At 42.2% G+C, this 22,108-nt stretch overlaps 1 protein-coding gene and 1 long non-coding RNA gene across 3 annotated transcripts in view; one reads left to right on the forward strand and one right to left on the reverse strand.

Moving 5' to 3' along the window:
- Positions 1-22,108, forward strand: part of NIM1K (NIM1 serine/threonine protein kinase) — a 59,809-nt gene that overhangs the window by 32,654 nt on the left and 5,047 nt on the right. The window contains exon 2 of the mRNA XM_014781614.2: positions 9,158-10,192. Within this exon, the coding sequence (XP_014637100.1) occupies positions 9,901-10,192 (292 nt within the window). The 5' untranslated portion in view covers positions 9,158-9,900. The remainder of the gene's footprint in view (positions 1-9,157; positions 10,193-22,108) is intronic.
- LOC147914615 (uncharacterized) lies at positions 10,367-22,037 on the reverse strand. 2 transcript variants are annotated; one of them, XR_015555104.1, is made up of 2 exons: positions 17,482-22,037; positions 10,367-11,928 (listed from the first exon to the last, which is right to left on the reverse strand). It is a non-coding gene; the product is annotated as an uncharacterized LOC147914615 (long non-coding RNA). The 2 variants fall into 2 exon arrangements; XR_015555103.1 differs by having other exon boundaries at positions 13,730-22,037.

Here is a 22,108-nt window from a genome sequence, read left to right on the forward strand (position 1 = left end):
AATAAAATTCTCACAACTCCCTGGATGGATGGGGCTTAAATTATTTTATCATGGATAAATATAAATAGAAATTCTACATTAAAGATACTGAAAAATGTACAAATACAAAACTCCCTTTAAATTCTTTTGCCTTACAGCTTGTATACAACTATAAAGAAAAACAAATTTTACCAAGTTAAAAACAAACAAAACTAAAACTTCAAACCAATGAAATTCAGATTAAAAATATTACTTGAAAAGTATGGATGGTATTGTTCTGTTGAAATTAATTTGTTATTCATAAGTAAATATAGTACTTTTCAAAAGTACTATAATATGTATAAAAGTACTTTCAAAAGTACTATAAAAAATAATATGATATTATTCATATCACCTTGGTTTCTTTCATATGACCAGTCCTCAATAAATATTTGTGAATTTGTTTTATGTGAAGGTATAAATAATTTGAAGTATTTTGAGATATCAGAAAACCAAAATCTGAAGTCTTGAAATTGTTGTTCTATCCCTAACCATGCACTTTCTTCTCTCTCTCTCTCTCTCTATCATCTATCTATCTATCATCTGTATCTATCTATCCATCTATTTTTAATTTTAAAGTAATTATACATGTTATAAGACATTCAAGCAATACAGAAACATATGAGGTGAGAAAGGAAACAAATTAATTATGTAAACATTAGAAACATTGTATAACATTAGGTTGTATAAATATTAGGTTGCTGTAACAAAAGTCAAAACAACAGCGGCTTTCAGAAGGTAGAATCTTATTTCTCTCACATCATAGTCTACACGTAAGCAATCCAGGGCTCACGGGGACCATGCAGTGATGGGGGCCCAGGTTCCTCCTCTCTTGTGGCTCTGCCATTCTCAATTCCTGGCTTCCATCTTGGTCTAAGATGGCTTTTCCCATTTACACCACCATGTCCATATTCCAACCAGCAAGAAGAAGGAAAGAAAGAAGGGGAGGAGAGCATGCTTCTTTCCTTTTAAGGGCACAACCTCGAAGTTGTATTTCTCACTTTTGCCCAGAGCCCATGACCAGAACTCAGACACGTGGCCAAACCTGACTAGAAGGGAGACTGGGAAATACATCAGTTGGATAGCAATGTGCAAAGCTAAAACTTTTATGTTACAGAATAGTGGTTTTCAAATCTGGCCATACCACAGAATCACCTGGGAAACTTAAAAACAAACAGACAAAAAACCATGCCCTCTCCCAAGACCAGTTAAATCAGAATCTATGGGGGCAAGGCCTGGGCTTCTGCATTTTAAAAAATACTCTGTGGTGATTTTGATGCAAGTCAAGGCTGAGAACCACTGCTAAAGAAGAAAGAAGGAACAGGTGTGTGTGTGTGTGAGGGGGGTAACTAACAGCCCCTACCATATACCCCCGTCACTACTGCCAATTTTGAACCCCCCACCCCAGTTGTTATCTACTAGTTGCATCTGCGTTCTCCCATACCTTTTTCTATGAATATACAAATAAACACTACCCAAGAGTGACTCCAGAATTCCTATGTGGATGGGTCTTGGGATAGTAATATTACTAGAGAAGGCATGAGCCTCTGTGTTTGCATGGCACTTTACATTAATTTAAGAAAATTTGAAGAATCTGTATTCAGGAACGGGAGGATCTGATGGAGAATGTGAGGTGGTAGGAGAGCTAAAGCTCACCTAAGCCGCCTCTTGGTTCACTTCCTGCAAGTGTCATATATTGAATCATTTTTCTTTGCCATTGATTTGAAATGCCATCTCTATTAACAAATTAAATTTCCATATCTATGAAGATCTTTTTTTAAAAACATTCTCTGTTCTGTTAGTTCAGATTGCTATTGCATGCTGACACTTCTTCACTTTGTTATATTTAATAACTTCTCTCCTGTCCCCTGCCACCACCACCCCTCACTTACCTCCACCGCTGGGTAAACATTTAAGAATTCTCAGACGTGTTGCTTATACTGTGTGAAGGGATCACTTCTCAGGTGTGAGAGGCTCTTAATAAAGGTTTCAAATCGACGTGAACTTTTTGTGATGGTAAAAGTAAGAGCTTTTTTTCTGTATCATTGCTTTCTCCCTCCATGCCCTCAGCCCTCCAGCCACTTGCCGTGATAGACTCTCTTGAATTCTGCTCAAACAGGAAAGGAGAACGTTTTTTTCCTAACATCCCCTTAGGCCGTCACTCTGTCTTCCCTGCTTCTTATTGAACACACTACAGTAGAGTTGAAGAAAGTTATAAGGCAGCGAAAGAGCAGTTTCTGCTTTGACTTGCAAATATTTTTAATCCTCTAAAAATAAGCCATGAGCTGCAAATAGGCATGAGTGTTCCCGCACGGTTTCTTGAGTTAGTTGTTTCTGAGGAGATAAAGAGTACATTTTGTTTTTCTGCTCAGGGCCACCTGCTTATGATTCAATCCATGATTCCGTTCTGTATCTTAAAGCCATTTCTTATTTGTTTGGAGGCAGGTATCCTCCCTCAGAGAAGATGGGAAGATTGTGTTTTGGAAATGAATTATAAATGAGATTACAGTCTTCATGGGGAAGGGCCTGAGTTTCTGCCATGTCTCTGTTGGAACACGAGTCCATTCTCTTCCTCATGTGTTTGAAACTCCTGGTTTCACACATGTAACGTTTACTTACAACAGTCTCCACCCTCGTGGAGCTAATAGTCGAGACACCAAGGGCAACTTAATTTTAGTCAGCCTTAGTTTTGTTTTTTGTCTTAATCGGTGAAAAGGGAACAACAATACCTCACCTCACAGAGTTGTCATGTCGTATCATGTCATTCATTCATTCATTCCTTCATCAGGCACTGTTGCCTGTTGTAAAACACCTAGCATTTTAAAATTACAAATATTCTATATTTTGATCTAGTAAATTTTAACAATCATTGTTAATTGCCTTATAGAAAATTTTAAACATACACAAAAATGGTGCAAAGAACATTATAAACCTCCATGTGCTCGTTTCATTTAAATTCCCATCATTCCCTCCACTCCTGATTATTTTGAAGCAAATTCCAGACATGTCATTTCATCTAACAATTTTAAAGATTAATGTTTGATCCCATTTAAAACTTAATTAAATCCTTTTAAGCATTTTAAACTGCATTTATAATTTAATTTATTTCATTTCCTTTTAAAGTACTTTATTTGATTAACAAAACCTTCCCAAATAGTAATAATTCTCATACATATGATGATTTAAACATTTAAACAGGGTAAACCTTAAGTTCTCTTAAATACATTCCACTGCTATTTATACACAATAAGATTTCAACTTAAAACTACAAGTCTAAATCAATTATTCAATTCTTCATTTTAAATTAGAATCACACACTATTTTGTTACTTTATTATGCCAAATTTTCTTCACATTACAAGTACATAAAATACCAATTTCGTACGGGCTCATCAAAACAAAAATATTAATACTATGGGATTTGAGTCTCTTAAACATTTCTGTTTTTAATGCTAAATCTTCCCAAGGTTAAAAGATACTTAATCACTAAGAAAAATACTATGTCGTGGTCCTAGACCTCACAGAGGTGGGTGCTCCCACCCAGTTGGCTACATTTGTGGAATAAACAACCTATTTGTTTTCCGTTTCATTCTATACTGAATTGTTTTCATAATCTTCCTCTTGGGACCCAAATTCTTACAGATCTTTAATTGACAGTTAATTGAGTATTTTATAGCTTTGTCTATCTCTGAGGTCCAAGTTTTAGGGCAAATACCAGTGACAAAAATGTGTTCTGTGAAGATGAATGAGATGGTTAAATAAACTTAGAGAACACTGAATTAAACAAACAGATTTTGGTTGTGTGTGTGTTTTAAATACCACAAGACTGTAAGGTACTAATGCAAATATCTAAGAGGAGTATAGTATGCACCATTCCCAAATGTATTTGACAATGGACCACCCTCCCCCTTTTTTCTGATGTTCCTATAAAACCTAGAACAAAGACTGCAAATTGGCAACCTGAAGGCCAAACTTGGCCTGAGGATTCAGTTTCAGTTGGCCACACAATGTTTTTAAAACATTTAATCTACCATTTAAAAATTGAGAGAGTTCACCAAAAATTTCTTGATTTCCAATTGCTTTTAAATTAAAAGGCCCGGCAAAAGTAAGCCTGTATGCCAGCATGGCTACCCTCGCTGGAGCTGACTGTGGGCTGCCTTGAGCATCATGCTGGCATGGTTGCTGCACTAAGCTCCGTAGAACACCTGCACGACCCTCCTAGGCATTGAGTGTGTGACCCTGATGGTCAAGGGAACCTTAAGTGTGGTAGAACTCAGTGTGCGGGGAGCTGATGTAAGGCCATCAGACTGAGTGGACTGGCCTTGGACGATGAGTGTCAATGGAATGAGGGAGACCTGGGCCAAGTGTCAGGAAAGCAGCCTGTGAGATCAAGTGGGACAAGAGGTAGTATTGTAACCATGGGTCCTCCAGGACCAGTTCAACTGACACCATCTCTTATCAACAGAGTGATTAAGAATTGTCTTTCAGAAAAACTGCAAAGTCACATAGCCAGAGCATGTGCAAAAGAAGAAATGATGACCTGAAACAACCTCAGAACCAAAGGTCTTCCTCCCCATGGAACCCAAGGACTGGGACATGAAAGTCAGACTCTTATGAGAAGCAAAGGGTCCCTTGTTCTGGAAGATCCAGTGTTAAAGTTCCTTCCCCACCTCCTCAAAAATGTTTAGAACCCCATCATAAATGTTTAGAACTCTTTCATAAATGTTTAAAACCTTACCATAAATGCTTGAAGCCCACCAATGAAAGCCAGTCCCACCAGCGTTTCCATGTGCCAGCCTGTTCTCCCTAACTTCTTAAATTTTGCCCCAAATCCTGAATCGGGTAGACAGATCTGAGGGCACATGCCCCCTGTCTCCCTGCAGATCGATCTTGCAGAATAAAAGCTGATTTCTGCCCGAAAAGGCTGATGCTATAGTTAATTGGCTTGTTTATGTGCATTGGGCAGAGAACTCCAGTTTTGTGCCGTACAGTGTCAAGGGGCAGTGCTCTTCAGCACTAGAGCACAACCAATTCACATTAATTTTCCATTTGCTTCAAAATTCCCCAACTGTCCCCCCATGGGGATCTTGACATGCGTATTGAGAAATAAAGAGCTAAGGCCAAAAGCTGAGATGGTACAAATGATTTTTAAGTGGTAAAATAGATTTTCAAATGAAGCATGTGAGCTAATGATTCCCCCGAGGGTGCACCATCCATGAGGATTACAGTGGGGCTATCATTGCATCCTGCTGCCACACAGAGAGAAAACTGAGCTTTTCCTCTAAGCAAACCAGTGCCTGGCCTTGCCAACCAAGGAAGAGGTTGTCTGAGAGCCTTGACCAGAAGTTTTGTAATTTAAACTTAGACAAAGAGAACAAAGGCAAGATAGTTTTCTTTGATATTATTTTCACAGTGGGTCGCAAGTCAAGAAAATAAATTACCAAGTAAGCTTTGCTTTCTTTAATCTTATTTAATGCATTGCTATGCAGCAACAGTAAGCTAATAATTCAGGACCATTCCACCTCCCCCAGAGACTTTGATCTTCAGTGACATAACTCCATATTTTTGGCTGGTTGGGTTTCTAAGCTCTCATTAGGGTCCATAAAAATTGGTCAAAATGAAAAGGGCAAAAGGTAAAATGACAACAAACCCCACTTGCATCTAAGAAAAGACAGGATTTCATCTGCATTAGGTGTGTCATAATTTCCATTATTTGCTTACTTTTCAACATGATGGTAACTATGTTTTGGCACATTACTAAAAAGTAATCAAAATATAAACTATTTATATCAATCCCATAATCTGTAATCAGGATTTCTGTTTCCAGACATCTAAGAAAAAGTCTTTAGAAAAAAATCCTGCAAAATAAAAATGAGTATTCATATCCAAACAGGATTTATGTTTCCTGTTAGATTTTTTCTTCTCCCTTTATATTCTATTGAAATATGTGAGAATCCAGAGTTTTTCCTCATTCATTACTATTCATGTCAACTATTCATGTTGACAATTCAAGCACAATAGAAACCATATGTTTTACTTTATTGGGAATGCAATAGGGTGACTCTGAAAATTCTAATAATTAGATGGACTTTCTGAATAGATTACCCAGTTTTCTTATCTTTTTTCTATTGTTCATCTCTTCTAGATTTTTTTTTACAACTCTTCAATTGAATTCTTTAATTTCAATTTCCAAGAGAACTCTTTCTTGTTGTTGTTTTTTTTTTTAGCATTTTGTTCTGGTTTTATGTATACAATATATCTTTTATCTTCTGCTTCCTGCATTGCTCTCTGTTTCCCTCAAATTCCTTTTGGTTGTTATTGTTTTGGTTGAGTATGGTTTCCTTTTTTCATTTTGGATTCTTTGCTCAGGTGTCTGGTGCTTCTTGCCTGGACGTTCATTCCAAGCGGAAGGCACTAAAATCTGACAGGAAGCTCTCTGCATGTGAGTGAGCCCGGCCCTGGAGGACTGCACGGTGGGTGGTCAGGCGGTTTCTGTGTTGGAAAACCTCCAAATATCAGTTTCAGGAGGTCTTTTCTCTTGAGCTCTTTAGTTTATCCAAAAGCGGAATCCCCTGCCTGGAAGATTATATGCGTGTTTCCCTCCATTCTGGAAACTCAGAGTGCAGAGGTGCAGGGAGAAGGAGGGAACGGGGGCTCCTGTAACCCAGAGTCTGACCTAAGGGGCTGTCCTGTGCCATGTGTTCCTGAGCTGGGCTGGGAGTGGCAGAGAGAGGGACAACCTGGCTTTGAGGAGGGAAAGGTCTGAGACTCTTACTACTCCACATTCAAACAGTTCCCATGTGTTCAGTCTGCTTCATTCCTCCAAACTTTGAGGTACTTGCTTTCTTATAGTTTGAAGACTTTTGAGCCTTCAGAAAGGTGAATCTCACTGGAATGCACAAGCAGGGGTCGTAAAGTCTACAGAGCAGGTAGGTCTCCTGGAGGGTGCAGATCCAGCTGGGTTAGTTTGCCAGAGGTCATTCAAAGTTACGATAGGGTTTCTTTTCTACAATATGGCTTCCCTCATGTCAACCTTGTCTTGAGCCGGTATCAATTACATATTTTAATTGTTTTTTTTAAGGTAAGTACATGTATGTGGAAAAAATATATAGATCATATAAAAGAGTAAATAGTGAAAAGTACACCTTTCTCTCACTCCAATTCTCAGTTCAACAGTTCCCTCCCCAGATGTCATAACCATTGCCAAGTTCTTAGGCATACCTTCCTCTTTCTCATAATTCTGAGATCACATCAGATACACTCTTCTGACCTCTTAACAATATATCTTTGATTTTGCAATGTTCTTTTTCACAAGGGCATAGTAATCCATTATATATATGTATAGTAATTTATTCAGCTGGTTCCCTACTGATGGGCATTTGAACAATTTCTAGTTCTTTGCTACAAAATAATGCAGCAGTGAATATCTATCCATCTATCTTTATATTAGAAATAGAGATATCTTTGTGCTCGTGTATGTTAGATAAATTCGAGAACTGGAATTGCTGAGGCAAAAGATATGTACGTTTTTACTTTAATAGCTGTAGTCAAAATTGCCCTCCAAACAATTGCACCAATTTATACTCTCGATAACAATGAATGAGAGTTCCTGCTTCCCCAAGCCGTCTCTCACCAGTGCATTATCAAAAATTTTTGTAGTTTCCACATTTAATATGTAAAATCTAATTTCAGTGTAGTTTTTCTGTGTATTTCTTTGGTTGTAAGTGAGGTTGAGCATCTTTTTTATGGATTATAGAGCCATTTGTATTTTCTGTGAAGTGTCTGCTCATGTTCTTTATCATTTTTCTTTCGGGATATTGGTATTTTTCTTATCAATTTGTAAAAATTCTTTCTTTATCCAGAAAATTCGCCCTTTGTTTATCATATATGTTGGAAAGTTTTCCCTACCAGTGTATCATTTAATTTGTTTTGTCTGTTTATACTTTTTGGCACATAGAAAGTTATAATTTTATGAAGTCAAATTTAATGTTTTCTTTTATGGGACTTCCCTGAGATCATAAAAAAGTTTTCTGACTTTTTTCTAGTATTTTATGGTTTCATTTATTTTACATTTACTTAGTTGATCTATTTGAAATTTATTTTGGAGTAGGAGTGAGATAGGGGTTCAATTTTTCTTTCCAGTTGGCTTACTAGCTCTCCTAGCAAGTTGCAATTCATCCTCAATACAAACCCACAGCAACATTTGCAAAACTGTAAAAACTTCTTTATCTGACCTAAACAGAAGTTCAATGGTCTCCCTGGCCATTAGGGCAAGACAATTGGTTCAAGGCCATTGTGCAAGAAACTTTATTTTCCAATGTTGGGTATGTAATCCGATCCATGCTGAGGGAGAGAGGAGGGGAACAGGACATACAGATGAATTAAATCCAGTCCCCACCTTCACAGAGATGAGACATTTTGGAAAATGTACAGAGTGCTGTGGGCATTCAGAGAGGAAGTGATTATTTCTTAATGGAGGGTGCAAGAAAAAAGTCATGAAGACATTCTAGCTGAGCGGTATTTCTTATCACTGAGGATGCCATAGACTTTTACCCTTCAGTAACATTACCCTCTGCTTCTGCACCTTCAAAATAAGCTGCTGGGCCTGGAGACTGACACTTGATCAGAAATACCAAGAAAATAAGCTTAGGAGAAAAATTAGCCTTTGTCATAGAATGACATAGAAAGGAGTGGGAAGCCAGTATAGGAACAATTGTACAAGAACATACAATGTAAAGGACATATAACACATTGTTATTTGAATCAATGTAAGAACTTTTGAAAACTGATATTAATAGGGAGTCTTTATAATCATTACTATCATACTATTTAAAAAATCTGGCTTTAAAGCAACCGAAGGCAGCATGCATATTTTCCCAAACATCAAGAAATAGAAAAATTGTTTTGCTAGAAATATTTACAGGCTGTGAGAGCTTTTCTGAAATGTAGATTGAGGAGTGCGTGTGTACATTTTCTTCTTACTAAATCATATATAATCAAGCATTTACTACTGAGATGAGTCATAACTTAAATTTGTGTAGTGCTTTTAGATCAATGCTTACAAAGCAGTTTCACGTTCATTATAAATCCTGTACGATACATTAGATGGGCTAATACATTTTCTTACTCTCTGTGCTTAGGAATGACCCAGCACCTGCCAAATTTTTGAGACAGCTCACAGCTTAGAGGAAGGCTCATCTAAATAAAGGCCAGCTAAAGTGACATTGCAAGGATTTAATCCTTCTCTGGCTGCCCATGTGACCAGAAGGCTGATTTGCAAGTTTCTTCTTTCCTGTGGTCCAGATTATTAGGTCTCCGGGGCCCTGTAATTTGACAGGAAGACAAGTGGAAAATGAAGGTCAGAGATGAGCACGAGCAGCGGGGACTTGGGGGCCTCTGTGGGGCTAATACACAGCAGAGTGAAAGATTCACTGGCCATCAAAAGAAATAGCAAACTGAAGCCTTTGTCCTGGGACACAGCTGCCTACCACAGAGCATCGGACTGCACGGCCAGCCGGAGAGTTCCTGGAGCTTGCTCAGGGAAGTGGCAGTGGTAACTGGATGTGTGTCTGATTGTGCGGTTAGAGCTGGGAAGTTCAACGTGAAGGAAGGTGTGAAACGCCTCCAGTGAGGTGGGCAGCTTTTGGCTTGGCTGGGTGCGCTCTGCTGGCCCATTTGCCTCTGCCCTTCTCTGATTGAAGCCAAGAAGAGGGTTGCTCACCAAGGAGTCTTTGCCCAGCTCTGCAGGCCAGCTCTCACAGACACAGGGCTCTGGCCATCCTTAACTCCTATCTCACACCCACTGGGCCTCTTCCACTCCTCTCCAACCTGCCCTTGATCTGTGCCCCTTTGCTGAGATGGAGATGTGAGCCCGCGGTGGACAATGACTGCAGTGTATGTGAATGGAGGCAGCCTGCTGAACCCCCATTATGCCAGGTGGGATCGGCGGGATAGCGTGGAAAGTGGCTGTCAGACGGAGTGCAGCAAGGAGGATGAGGAGGGACAGCCTCGCCAGCTGACCCCCTTTGAGAAGCTGACACAGGACATGTCCCAAGATGAGAAGGTGGTGAGAGAGATCACATTGGGGAAACGGATTGGCTTCTACCGAATCCGAGGGGAAATTGGAAGTGGGAACTTTTCCCAAGTCAAGCTCGGGATTCACTCCCTAACCAAAGGTAGGATCTGACCTCCCAAGGGTCATCCCCATGGTATTGGGACCTAGTGTGGAGGTGGGTTAGGATTCCAGGGCCAAGGAAGCAATGGAGGTGACCTCACTGAGCCCTGCTAGGCAGAAGCCCCGTGCCAGCCGCCATCCATTGTTGTCTCAGTTAATTTTCACAGTGAAGGTATGAGGTCAATATTTTTATTTCCATTTTACGGATAGAGAAACTAAGATCCAAAGAAGTTAAATGTGGCTTCAGCAGTTCCATCTTAGATGATTTTGACTCCAAAAGCTCTCCCACTGTACCATGTGGATGAACTCACTCAAACATTGAGGGGAATCTGTGCTCTCCAATTAGACCTTGGAACAGTGGAGTGGAGTGTGGCTTGGTTCCAAGGCAACTCATATTCCAAATCCTTATTTATAACTTTAGTTTGTATTTGTGTGTCAATACCAATGGCATAGAATGGCGCAGGAGACCTCCCAGATCGCCACCGTCAGGGGATGGCAGGGTCCTGTTTCCTATCCTTATCCGAAGCTGCTACTTCCATTATATTTGGAGAAAAGAGATTTATCTCAGGACCTTCTCTCCTTCAGTCTGCTCTGTACTAGTTCTCCTTATTGCTTGGCTCCTTGCCGTCCACCAAAGACCCACGCCTGCTTGGCTAGCAGGCACGCTGGATTCTAGACCAGCAGTGCCCAGCACTCTGGCCTCAGGGAGAAACAGTGTGGAGAGCCCAGCAGCCCTATGCTGCCCTAACCCAGTGTGGGCACTTCCCCAATTTATCTCTACTTGGCTGAAGCATGGAGATTACCAGAAGGGAGTTACAAGACAGAAAAATAATGCTTGCAACTCAGTACAGTTTGCCAACTTTTTCTAAAGCCCATGGGCTCTGCCCTCTCCCTGAGAGTCTCGTACTGACATTTTCTCTCCTTGGATGCAGCCTGCAGCCATGTCTCCAAGGCTGCTCTTTTCTTATATTAGAGTTGTCTTTTCTTCTCTTTTCTCCTCCAACCCCCAATCCCATGCCCTTCCCATCACTATGTTTGGTCCCTATAGAAAAAGCACGACAGACCCCACATGCATATACACTCACACACATGCATGCACACACACACTCCCAAGCCACTGGAGCTCCAGGTCCCCTCCATCTTGCTCTGAGCCCGAGTGTATGGGTTCATGTCTTCATGTCGGCTACTCACCTTACTCACCTGGGTAAATTACAGCCCTCCTGTGAGCCTCAGATTAAATTCCTCACTTATAAACTGCAACCAGTAGCAGTGCTTACTTTACTCAGAAAAGTAGATCTAGCGCTGTAACTCAAATCTAATTGAGGCAAATGTTGCTTTTCAATGGTCTAGAGCAAGAATGAAAGACAAAAGATAAAACGTATGGTGAGATGAGGGGCCAGAAAATGAGACAGAAGCCATGATTAGGAAGGAGAGAGAAGGTGGATAAAGGCAAAGCAGGAGAGGATTTCAGGAAGGAGAGAGTGTCCAATGCGGCAGAGAGGCCACGGCAGCGAAAGTCTGCACAAAGGCTACTGGAGTGGCCAAGTTCGAGCTGTTTCCTGAGTGTGGGTCCAGATGTTAGATTCTGGTGGAGAGGAAGCAGTGTGGGCCAGAGGAAAGAACGTGGACTTCAGAAGCAGACAAATGTGCTTTAAATCCTTCAAATCTGTTTGGTCACTTTCTAGGCATCTGACTTCTTGCATCTTACTTAGCATCCTTGGTCCTCAGTCTCTTCACCTGTAAAACAGAGACAACAATTCTTGTCTTAGATGTGCTGGGAAAATTAGAAATAACACAAGTGAAGTACATGGCACCTAGTAGCCCCTCAATAAATGGTAGCTATCATTGATACAACTCTATTTTTTACTTAAACTTATTTCAAAAGGAAATGTAATATTATTAAAATAGTGAAAACCCAACATCACTCGCTATGAATAGAAGATAATGGTAAAAATAAACATAATGCACACAAATTTAAAATTTTTATTATTTATTTTTCCAGCTTTATTTAGATATAATAGACATATAATATTGTATGAGTTTAAGGTGTACAATGTAGTGATTTTATATATGTATATATTGCAAAATGATTACCACAATAAGGTTAGTTAACACATCCATCACCTCACATAGAATTTTTTGTGTGGGGTGAGACCTTTTAAAATCTACTCTCTTAGCAACTTTCAAAAAATTTTAAAGGAAAATTACCAAGTAATAGAAAGTAATTTACAACACGCCAACAACCGATCTGAGACTTTCCCTTTGCCTTAATTAGGAGAACGGAAGGACTGAAACGGGAATAGCGTTTTGATGCCGTGAATCGGTGCTATTTAAGGCTGTTTCCGTGCACTAGAATCATGTCGCCCCGTGAGTGTTAAAAGTTCCACTTTGGGAAACACTGATCTCATCTAGACCTCCTGCATTTTACTAATGAGGAAACGAAGGCCAGAAGTGGCTGTCCCGAGGTCACGGCAGAGACAGGTTTAGAACTCAGCTTTCTTTTTGCTCCACCAAGCCACTTCAGGATGTTGGTGCAGGGTGGAGGAGACAACTCTTTCACACTGTGCCCTGGACCAGTTAGAAAAATGGGTACCACTGCCTCCTGCAACACCAGACTCCAGCCAGACCCCAGCCTGCTAACAGACCATCCTTCTCCTTCATGGCAATACTCGCAAGGAGTGGTCCTGCCCTCAAAATGCCTGCAGAAAGGCAAAGGAAACAGGAAACAACAGGGGGCAATGGAGTATATAACCAAGAATCAGGGAAGCAGCATAGGTTCTTCTCACAGCCTACTTCCTGCCTGGCATTCTGCCTGTTCAGACAGTGGATAAGAGAGAGCTGCAGCCGGGTCTTTACGTGGCAGAAGACAGTGCAATATTGTGGAAAGATGTTGGCTTTGGAGTCAGCCAGACCTGGATGGAATTCCAATTCTTTTTTCTCTAGCTATTTGACCCTGGACAAGTTATTTTACCATTCTGTGCCTTGATTTCCTCATGTATAAATGAGGAAAATATATCAGCTGCAAAGGATTCCTGGGAGGAGCAAATTTTAAAAATATAATATGTTGAACATCTACCATGTGCCTAGACAGAACACATAGTAAGTATTCATTAAATGCTATTATTTGTCTGCTTTCAAAAAAGTCTAGGTCCTTTAGGCCTGTTTGAATCACACATCACTCAGTTCATGGATGAGAAGCCTGCTGAAATGAGCTCACATTGAAAGGGGTGAATCGTGTACAGGGGACTTCTGTGGCCCCACAGCAAGGAAGCAAATCCAGATTTCGAGATATTACTCTCTCCATCTCCACTTTCTCTGGGGCCACGTGGTTTCTCATTTCTACTTCCCTTGATGAAAGTGTTCCACCTTCATACTTCTTTCTACAGAGTGGCTTTCTCTCTTAATTATCAGAAGGCACGTGGCCAACAGTGGTTATTGGCAGTCTCAATCTCTCAGCTCTATTGCCTATCTCCATCTCACTCATCTCATTCTATTCCAGATTAAATTTTAAAGAGAGAGAATATGACTGCTCACTGACCAGGCAGTGATGGGCCACCGCTGTGCCAAGGGCATGCCTGTGTCAAGTCAGCTGCAGTCCTTAGGGTCACATGGCCCACGACTCCCTCAGTAGAGCCTGAGATCCAAAGAAATGTCTGTGAGAAGGGAGAGTAGACAGCGAGGCAAATTAATGGACATTTCCACCATAGAAACAATAACCAGCTATGCAGAGAAATCACCACAAGCCAGGAAAAAGTGTCTAATCCTGTAGACAGGCTATTATGTGAAGAGGACAGAAGAAAGAGGAGTAACAACAACAATTGGTATTTATATAGTGACTTTCCTCTTGAATGCCAAAGCTTCTTGTCTGTTATATTACAAAATTAACTTAATTCTAGTCCCTTGAGTTTCAGAGAACATGGCATTTTCCTGTGGCCTCACTGACATGCTCCCCTCACTCCTAACCTGCCACAGAGTAGCCCTATTGTCAAAGGTATAGTGTCGCTTCTGGTTGTGCGACATACCTTCTGGTATGTACGAAAGTGGAGGTCGGGGGGGGAGCCAAAAGCATGGGCAGTGGAAAAATCAGTCAAGAAGCAAGTTTAAACAAGCCAGAGAACGTAATGGCAGGTAAGTGAGCACATTAGACAGATGCAACAGAAAAATGAATCCCAGACTTCACCTCCTGACTTGCAGGTCCATCCTGTAATGGCCTAGTCCTAGTACCATCTTCATCCCTCTTCTGGGCTTCTACCCCTCAGTAAGCCCTTAGTCAAGGAAAGAATAGAAAGGTGAGAATAAAAGGAACTGAGAAGTGTGAAGGAGGAGAAAACCCAGATGCAAATCAATATGAGGGGATGAAGAAAGTGAACAGCAGTTCAGGTGTTGGGAAATGGAATCTTGGGGAGGATGACAGAGTCAAGACTAAGAGACTGTGAAAAGGAGAGAGGACATCTGGCTACCCTGAGTGGACTGGAGTGGAAAGAAAGAAGGACCATTCCTCTAAAATCTTTACCTCTGAAAGAGGAAGGAGATTTATTGTGAGTGGTTTAGAAAACCTCTCTGGGAATTTCAAGAACCTCATCCCATTGTTGGGCCATGTCAGATTATATAGTGGGGACCGTGATTTGTACAAATATGGTCCCCATACAAAGCCAACTTGCCCTGAATTGTTGTCAGGTTTTCTAGGAAATGTGGACAGTCTGGGTAAGATAATGGAGGAGATTCCCAGGAAAGCAGAGGGTTTCAGTACCAGGGGCAGCTCCTAGGACAGTAGTTTTTGAAAAGGCACCAGCTGCTCCGCATCTCTGGAAAGAAGGCTCCAATAAAGGCCCCTGCTGGCTGGAGTTTATTTTTGAGCTAACAGCTCAGATTCCCTTGGGCCTTGCAAGCTGATACAGCAGGCTGAAGCCGTCATGAGTCCCCTTTTAGGCTGATTAGAAATTTCTCAAAAGAGATGATGCACTCGGCTTCTAAATATTTTATGTCCCATCTGTTGTCACAAACAAAAGTAAAAGAGGCCGAAGATGCCTGTGCCTTTCTCTGTTGCTGCCCTTCCTGACCCTTCTTCCCTGGTCTTTCTCTCTGTTACTCTAGTCTCATGTTTCTAGAACCCTTTATTCTTTTCTTTCAATTTATTTATTCATCGGTTCATTCATTCCCTCTTTTTTTTAATACAATAAACTCTCCTGTGCCCATACTTTGCCCTGGGCCTTACAGGGATGAATACGCTACAGTTCTTGCCTGATAGGAATTCACAGTAGGTAATGGAGACAGACAGGAAACAAATGATAAGTGCTGTCACAGAGTAAGGCCCAAAGGGCATGCTCAGCTGTGCCCAAGGGTGTCAAGAAAGGGTCTGTTAACCAGGAAGTCTTGCATTAGGTCTCGAGATTTGAGAAGAAGTTATACAGGTCACAGGTGATAGGGAATTCCAGACAGAGAGAGAGGATGTAAAGTGCATGGAGGTATGAGCCAGTGTGGGGGGTATTTGGAGATTTAAAAGTAATACAGGGCCGGCTGTGTGGTGTAGTGGTTAAGTTCTCACACTCTGCTTTGGCGGCCCAGGGTTTGCAGGTTCAAATCCCCGGCGCAGACCGATGTGCTGCTCACCAAGCCATACTGTGGTGGTGTCCCACATACAAAATGGAGGAGGATAGGCACAGATGTTAGCTCAGGGCCAATCTTCCTCAGCAAAAAAGAGGAAGATTGGCAACGGATGTTAGCTCAGGGCCAGTCTTTAGCAAGGCTGGGGCACAGAATGCACCCAGAGAGTAGTGGGAGATATGATGGGTGACGTAGGCAGGAGCTAGATCATGGAGAATCTTGCATATCTGGATTTTTGTCATTTAGGTATCAGGAGCCATTGAAGAGCTTTAAGCAAGCAATTAATACAGGTGATTAATATGATTTGATTTCAGTGAGGAAAGTGAATTGAAGTTGGGGCATGACAAGAGTCAGAGAAGTTAGAATAAAATATTAGTCTGATGGTCCAGATGAGTGATGATGTCCATCTCAACTAAGGAAGTGACAGTGAGGATGGAGAGAAGGGGATGAATTTGAAAAATATTTTAGAATATTGAAAAACCATATGGCCAATTTCATGGAGGACTGCAGGAGGGCACAGGAAGAGGAAGAATTGAAGACCACTCCCACGTTTCCAGCTTTAATGACTTAGCAGGGAAGAGTGAATACAGGAGAAGAAATGGAATTGAAAGTAAAGATTTCGAACACTGACTTGGAGGTACACAGAGGTCATGAAGTAAATGAGCCCAACAGCCATCTTGGAGCTCAAGATAAAGTATGAATGAGATATAAAGATTAGGAGCTTAACAAATCAGGGTATAGTGAAAGTCATGGGTGTCCTGGTTACAAGCTCCTTGATGTCAGACATTGTATCATATTGATCCTTTGAGTTCCCCTATGTGCATTATAAATAATAAACATTCAACAAATACTTGGTGAATTAAGTTAGTATACTAATTTCTCATGAAAATCCAGTAGTGGTGGGGAAGAGGTATTAGAGGGAGCAATGCATGGTGATACTGATGGGTTCTCTGTGCTATAATCTCCTCGGAGAACAGGACTGAGGAACTCAGTCTCTGGTAAAGCTTAATAGAGAAGGCTCACTGATTTTAAAAATTGATCCCTCCTTTTAAACATATTCATTAAAACAGCAATTAAAAATTGCTTTCTTATTTTAAAAATGGTTAGTTAGTGGCTTTGGTGAATCCATCTTAAAAATAAGTCCAGGGCCGGCCCCATGGCTTAGCGGTTAAGTGCGCACTCTCCACTGCTGGCGGCCCGGGTTCGGATCCCGGGTACGCATTGACACACCACTTCTCCGGCCACGCTGAGGCCGCGTCCCACATACAGCAACTAGAAGGATGCGCAGCTATGACATACAACTGTCTACTGGGGCTTTGGGGGGAAAAAATAAATAAATAAAATCGTAAAAAAGAAAAAATAAGTCCAATATTAGAAATAGTATAACCAAAAAATGTTCATTGTGGCATTATTTATAGTGCACAGGACTAGAAATAATTTATGAGATTCAACAGTATAGGAATGGTCAAGTGAATTAAAGCATATGCACTGGATGGAAGGTTACACAGCCATTAAAAAACATGACTATGAAGAGTTTGTGGTAACATGGAAGGTGCCTGGGACACGGTAGTCCGTGAAAAAGCCAGGTGCAAAATTGAGTGTACACTGCAATCATAATACTTATCCTGGGTTCTTGTGAGGAGTAACTGAGATCATTCATTCAAAAAATATTTGTTGAACACCTACTGTATAACAGGCACTCTTCTAGGGACTGGAGATACAGCACTGAACCCAACAGACAACAACTTCTGTCCTGTGGAACTTATAGTCTAGTGGGGAGAGACAGACAAAACTAAGTCAGTAAAATATTCACTATGTTATGTAGTGATAAGAAGGAAAATAGAGCAGGAGGGGGATAGGCAGCAGTGAGGGCTGCAGCTTTAGATAAGTTGGCCAGGGACAGCCTTACTGAGGAGGTGATAATTGAACTGAAAGAAATAAGGGGGCTGGCCATGTGTGCATATGGGGAAAGCGGCCAGGCACAGGAGCTGCAAGCATACAAGCGCCAAGGTGAGAGTGGGCCTGGAGTACTCCAGACACGACTGAGAGGGATGAGGGCAGAGAGCAGCAGGGCCCAGATCATGTTGGGCCAATATGTCATAGTAAGGACTTTGGCTTTTCCTATGAGTGAAACTGGAGCCCTTGGAGGGAGCAGAGAAGTGACACGATCTGGCTTATGCTCTAATAGGATCACCCTGGCTGCTCTGTTGAAAATAGACTGCAAGGGGTCAAAGGCAGAAAAGGAGAGATCAGGTAGGAGCCTATTGCAATAATCCAGATGAGAGATGATGGTGGCTTGGACCAGGAAGGAAGCCATGGAATGCTGAGAAGTGGCTGGCTTCTGGCTATATTTAGAAGCTAGAGATAACAGGATTTGCTGACAGTTTTAAAGTGGGGTACAAAAGAGAAGAGTCAAATACTCAAGGTTTTTGGTCTGGACAACGGCAAGAATAGAGTTTCCATCTCCTGAAGTTACGAAGACTGTAGGAGGAGCAGGTTTGGGGTGGGGGAGATCAAGAGCATAGTATTGAACATGTTATGTTGGACATGCCTGTGGCACATCCGTTACACATACATGGCAGATGCTGCTGGTGCCTCACTCATGTCCCCTTGGGCCTTCCATTTCAGTGCATGCAGGTCTGGCCTTCAAATGCCAGTCTCTCCATCTCTTTGCTTCTGGGTTTTCTCTAGCTGCTGGAGCCTGCTCTTCCTGCACGCACGGGACGCCAGAAATACAGGGGAATTAACATCCTCCAGGAGCAGCCAACAACCACTTACTGGCAGTAGTTGATGTATAAATACCCCGGCTCTCTCACTCTTCTCAGGATAAAACAGGCATGATAGCTCGTGGCGGGATTAACTGGTAACTTGCTTAGTAACACACACTTTATTGGCCACCTTCTGTTTCCTATCTCACTTCCTCATTCTTCTACCACTATTTCCTGGGGTCACCTCCCTCACAAACTACTTGCACTTGAATCCCTGCCTCAGGATGTGCTTCTGGCAGAACCCAAACTAGGATAACCAAGTGGAGAGGTCATGTAGGCAGGTGTATTTATGCATCTGGAACCACTAAGGAAATGACCATAGAGAAGAAGTCCACGGACTAAGCCTTCAGGTATCCAACATTTAGAGGCTACAAAGACGAAAAGCACACAGCAAAGGAGCCATAGAAGAAGTGGCAAGAGGTAGGAGAACAACCAGGAGTGTGTGTTGTCCTAGAAACCAAGTGATAAAGGTGTTTCAAGGAGGAGGGATGAAGCCTAGGAACTGACCACTGGTTTTAGCAACTTGGAGGTCATTGGTGACCTTGAGTGGTCTCCTAAGTAGGGTGCACATACCCTAGGCACTGCCCAAGATGATTCACTGGGATAAGGGAAGGAAATATTAGCATTTCCATTTATATTTATTTATAATTATATCTTTTTAGTTTCTATGATTATGTATATTGAAAATGTGTATGTTATTAGCACATGCATATAATTTATAAATAAATATACATAAAGTAGTGCTCAAAGCTATTTTATTGATAAAGGAAGCCAATCAAAAAAGTATATAGACCAAGGGGCTGGCCCCATGGCACAGCAGTTAAGTGCGGGCGCTCCGATGCTGGCATTCCGGGTTCGGATCCTGGGCGTGCACCGACACACCACTTGTCAGGCCATGCTGTGGTGGCGTCCCATATAAAAAAGTAGAAGAAAATGGGCATGGATGTTAGCCCAGGGCCAGTCTTCCTCAGCAAAAAGAGGAGGATTGGCAGATGTTAGCTCAGGGCTGATCTTCCTCACACACACACAAAAAAGTGTATAGACCAATGACCTAAGGTATTAGGATCTTTCCTGCCTCAAGATCTTCTCTTCTACACACCCCTACTATTAGAACCTCTCCTTATTGCCTCTCCCCTACTTGCCTCTAGCTAACAGACTCCAGGGGAAGTGTTAAAAATCTTCCCTCATCCCCAGACTAGGGGTACATCCCCTTGTTTTATGCCCCTATTGCATCCCACACTCTTAGCTTCCAAGCCCGCTGTGCTGAATGTCTTCTGTCTGCCCCTCCAGATCCAGTCTTCATTCAGTTCTCTGCCCCAGACTACATGAATTCTTAGTCCTCTGGGGTCCAGTTGGCTTTGGTCTGTAGGGAGCCCTTGCAGGGGATCAAAGGAAGGAGAGGGAGGGCCTGATATCTCTTCCCCTAGCCCCTCACTGTGAGGTTGACTCAGGCTGGCTGCATGTCTAGAAGGAAGGCCTCAGCTCTCTCAAGGCAGCTTTCTCTATATAACACTCTCTAGGTTCCAATATCTGCTTCCTCCCTTTGTCCCTTTGGTCCTGCAGACATATTTTGCTTGGTTCACTCTAGGTTTAAATATTTGAATTAGTTGCTGACACTTCATAATTGGAAGATTTGCATAAAAATTCAGATGTCTGGCATTTCTTGAAAAAAAATCAGATTTGACCACACTGAGCCTACGTTCCAAGCAGTACCAATTGTCTGGGGTTGAGTAGCAGTTGCCCCTGTGCATTGGAGCACATACTCCTCAGGACTCCATAGGCCCCATTACTTCCTATTGCCTTACAATAAGCTTGCCACCCGATTACCACCCTGGCCTCTAGAGACATTTGACTCTGTAAGTCCTGGTTTAAGGAATGTGTTGCCCACTAGGTAGGACCTGTGTCAGACTCTTCATCAGATTTGCCAAAAGGGAGGGTTTACCTCTTAAATCTGTCTACTTCTCTCTTTCTCCTCTGGCATTACCAAGAGAGTCCTCTCTCTGGGATTGCTATAATCTTTTAGCAATTCTCTGGGGCTTGCTCCTCTTCTATCCATTTCCCACACTGCAGCCAAAGCACTCATTCTAAAATGGAAATCAGATTATGACACTCTCCCTCAAAACCTTGTAATATCTTCCCACTGCCCTAAAGAGAAAGGCTACATTTCTTAAAACAACTTCCAAGGCTCTGGACTCTCTGATCCCTGCCTACCACTCCAGGCTGCTTTGGGACCATTTCCCCTCATTCTCTGTGCCCAGCATAGTGGGCTCCTCTCAGGTCCTCAAACACAAATGTTATGTCTCGCCCAGGCCCGGCACACATGCCATTCCCCCAGCCAAGTGTTGGGCCTCCCTCCTCATCTCTTGGTCACAACTTAAGTGTCCTCTCCCAGGGAGGCTTTTCCGTTCTCCCATTTGTACCCCTTCCTAACATGAGCCACACTTGTAATAAGGGCTTTTTTCAAAGTATTTCTCTCTCACTGGACTGTGGGAACAGTGTCTGTCTTTTTCAATGCCTGGTACACAGGAGGTACTCACTGAATATCTATTGAACAAGTGGATTCGGAGACCTGCTTCTTCATAGGACAGCAGTTTCTACCACTTAGTGACAATCTGGAATACGAATGCTTTTTAAACGTTTTATATGATTATACATTTCTGTTATGAGGCATGGCTATAATCTGATTTAACACAAAGTGGAGGAAACAGGTTGGGGCTAGAGTGAGGCCATCAAGCCACGTGGGGTGCAGAATCTAACTAAGGAAGTGCTCCCTCTCACCATGCCTCTCCTGCCTCACTCTGGGCCAGGCCCTGGGAGGGCAGCCACTCAAATATAAAATAAAGAAAAAATAAAATAAAACTAGGATGTCCTAAAGGGAGGTTTGTGACAGCAGCCTGAAATGCAACACAACCTGATTCTTGGGTGCTCACAACGTGGGGAATAGTGTGAGCAGCTGCTGCGGGTCAGAGAGGGCAGCAGAGAGGGACTTGCACCTTAACAGAAGTCTGGGTCAGCGCTGGAGGGGGACCGAGGAGGAGCAGGGTCCTCTGCTGCAGGCAGTCTGCCAGAGTAAAGGACGGAATTCATTATTCTAGCTCTTAAAATAACAGCTCACCCAATGGGCTACACAAAACCAGAAGTTTGTGTGTCAGGTAAGCAGCTGAAGGGAATCTTCATCCTAAAGACTGAACATAGAAAAGACGCCACCAGGGAAGAAGAATGCCCCAAGGGTGGGCGGTGGAGGTCCATCCGCTGGGCCCTGAGGGTTCTGCCCCCTTATAGCTTGCTTCCTCCTTCCCCAACACTGCCGCCACCAGAGCAAGTGGGGCCTCTGCAGACACCAGCTAACCCTGCCTCCTTCCATTCCAGAAGCCCTAATGGACCTGCTTTAATATACCGGTAACACTCCTAATTTTTTTTATTAATGTCTTAATAGTTTACAACATTGTGAAATTTTGGTGGTACATTTTTGTTTGTCCATCACCATATACGTCTCCCTTCACCCCTTAACACTCCTACTTTAAACTAGCGGCATCTATTTTCAC

This window comes from Ceratotherium simum, chromosome 18 (assembly GCF_057802395.1).
Source record: "Ceratotherium simum simum isolate JZ-2026a chromosome 18, ASM5780239v1, whole genome shotgun sequence".
NCBI lineage: Eukaryota > Metazoa > Chordata > Mammalia > Perissodactyla > Rhinocerotidae > Ceratotherium > Ceratotherium simum.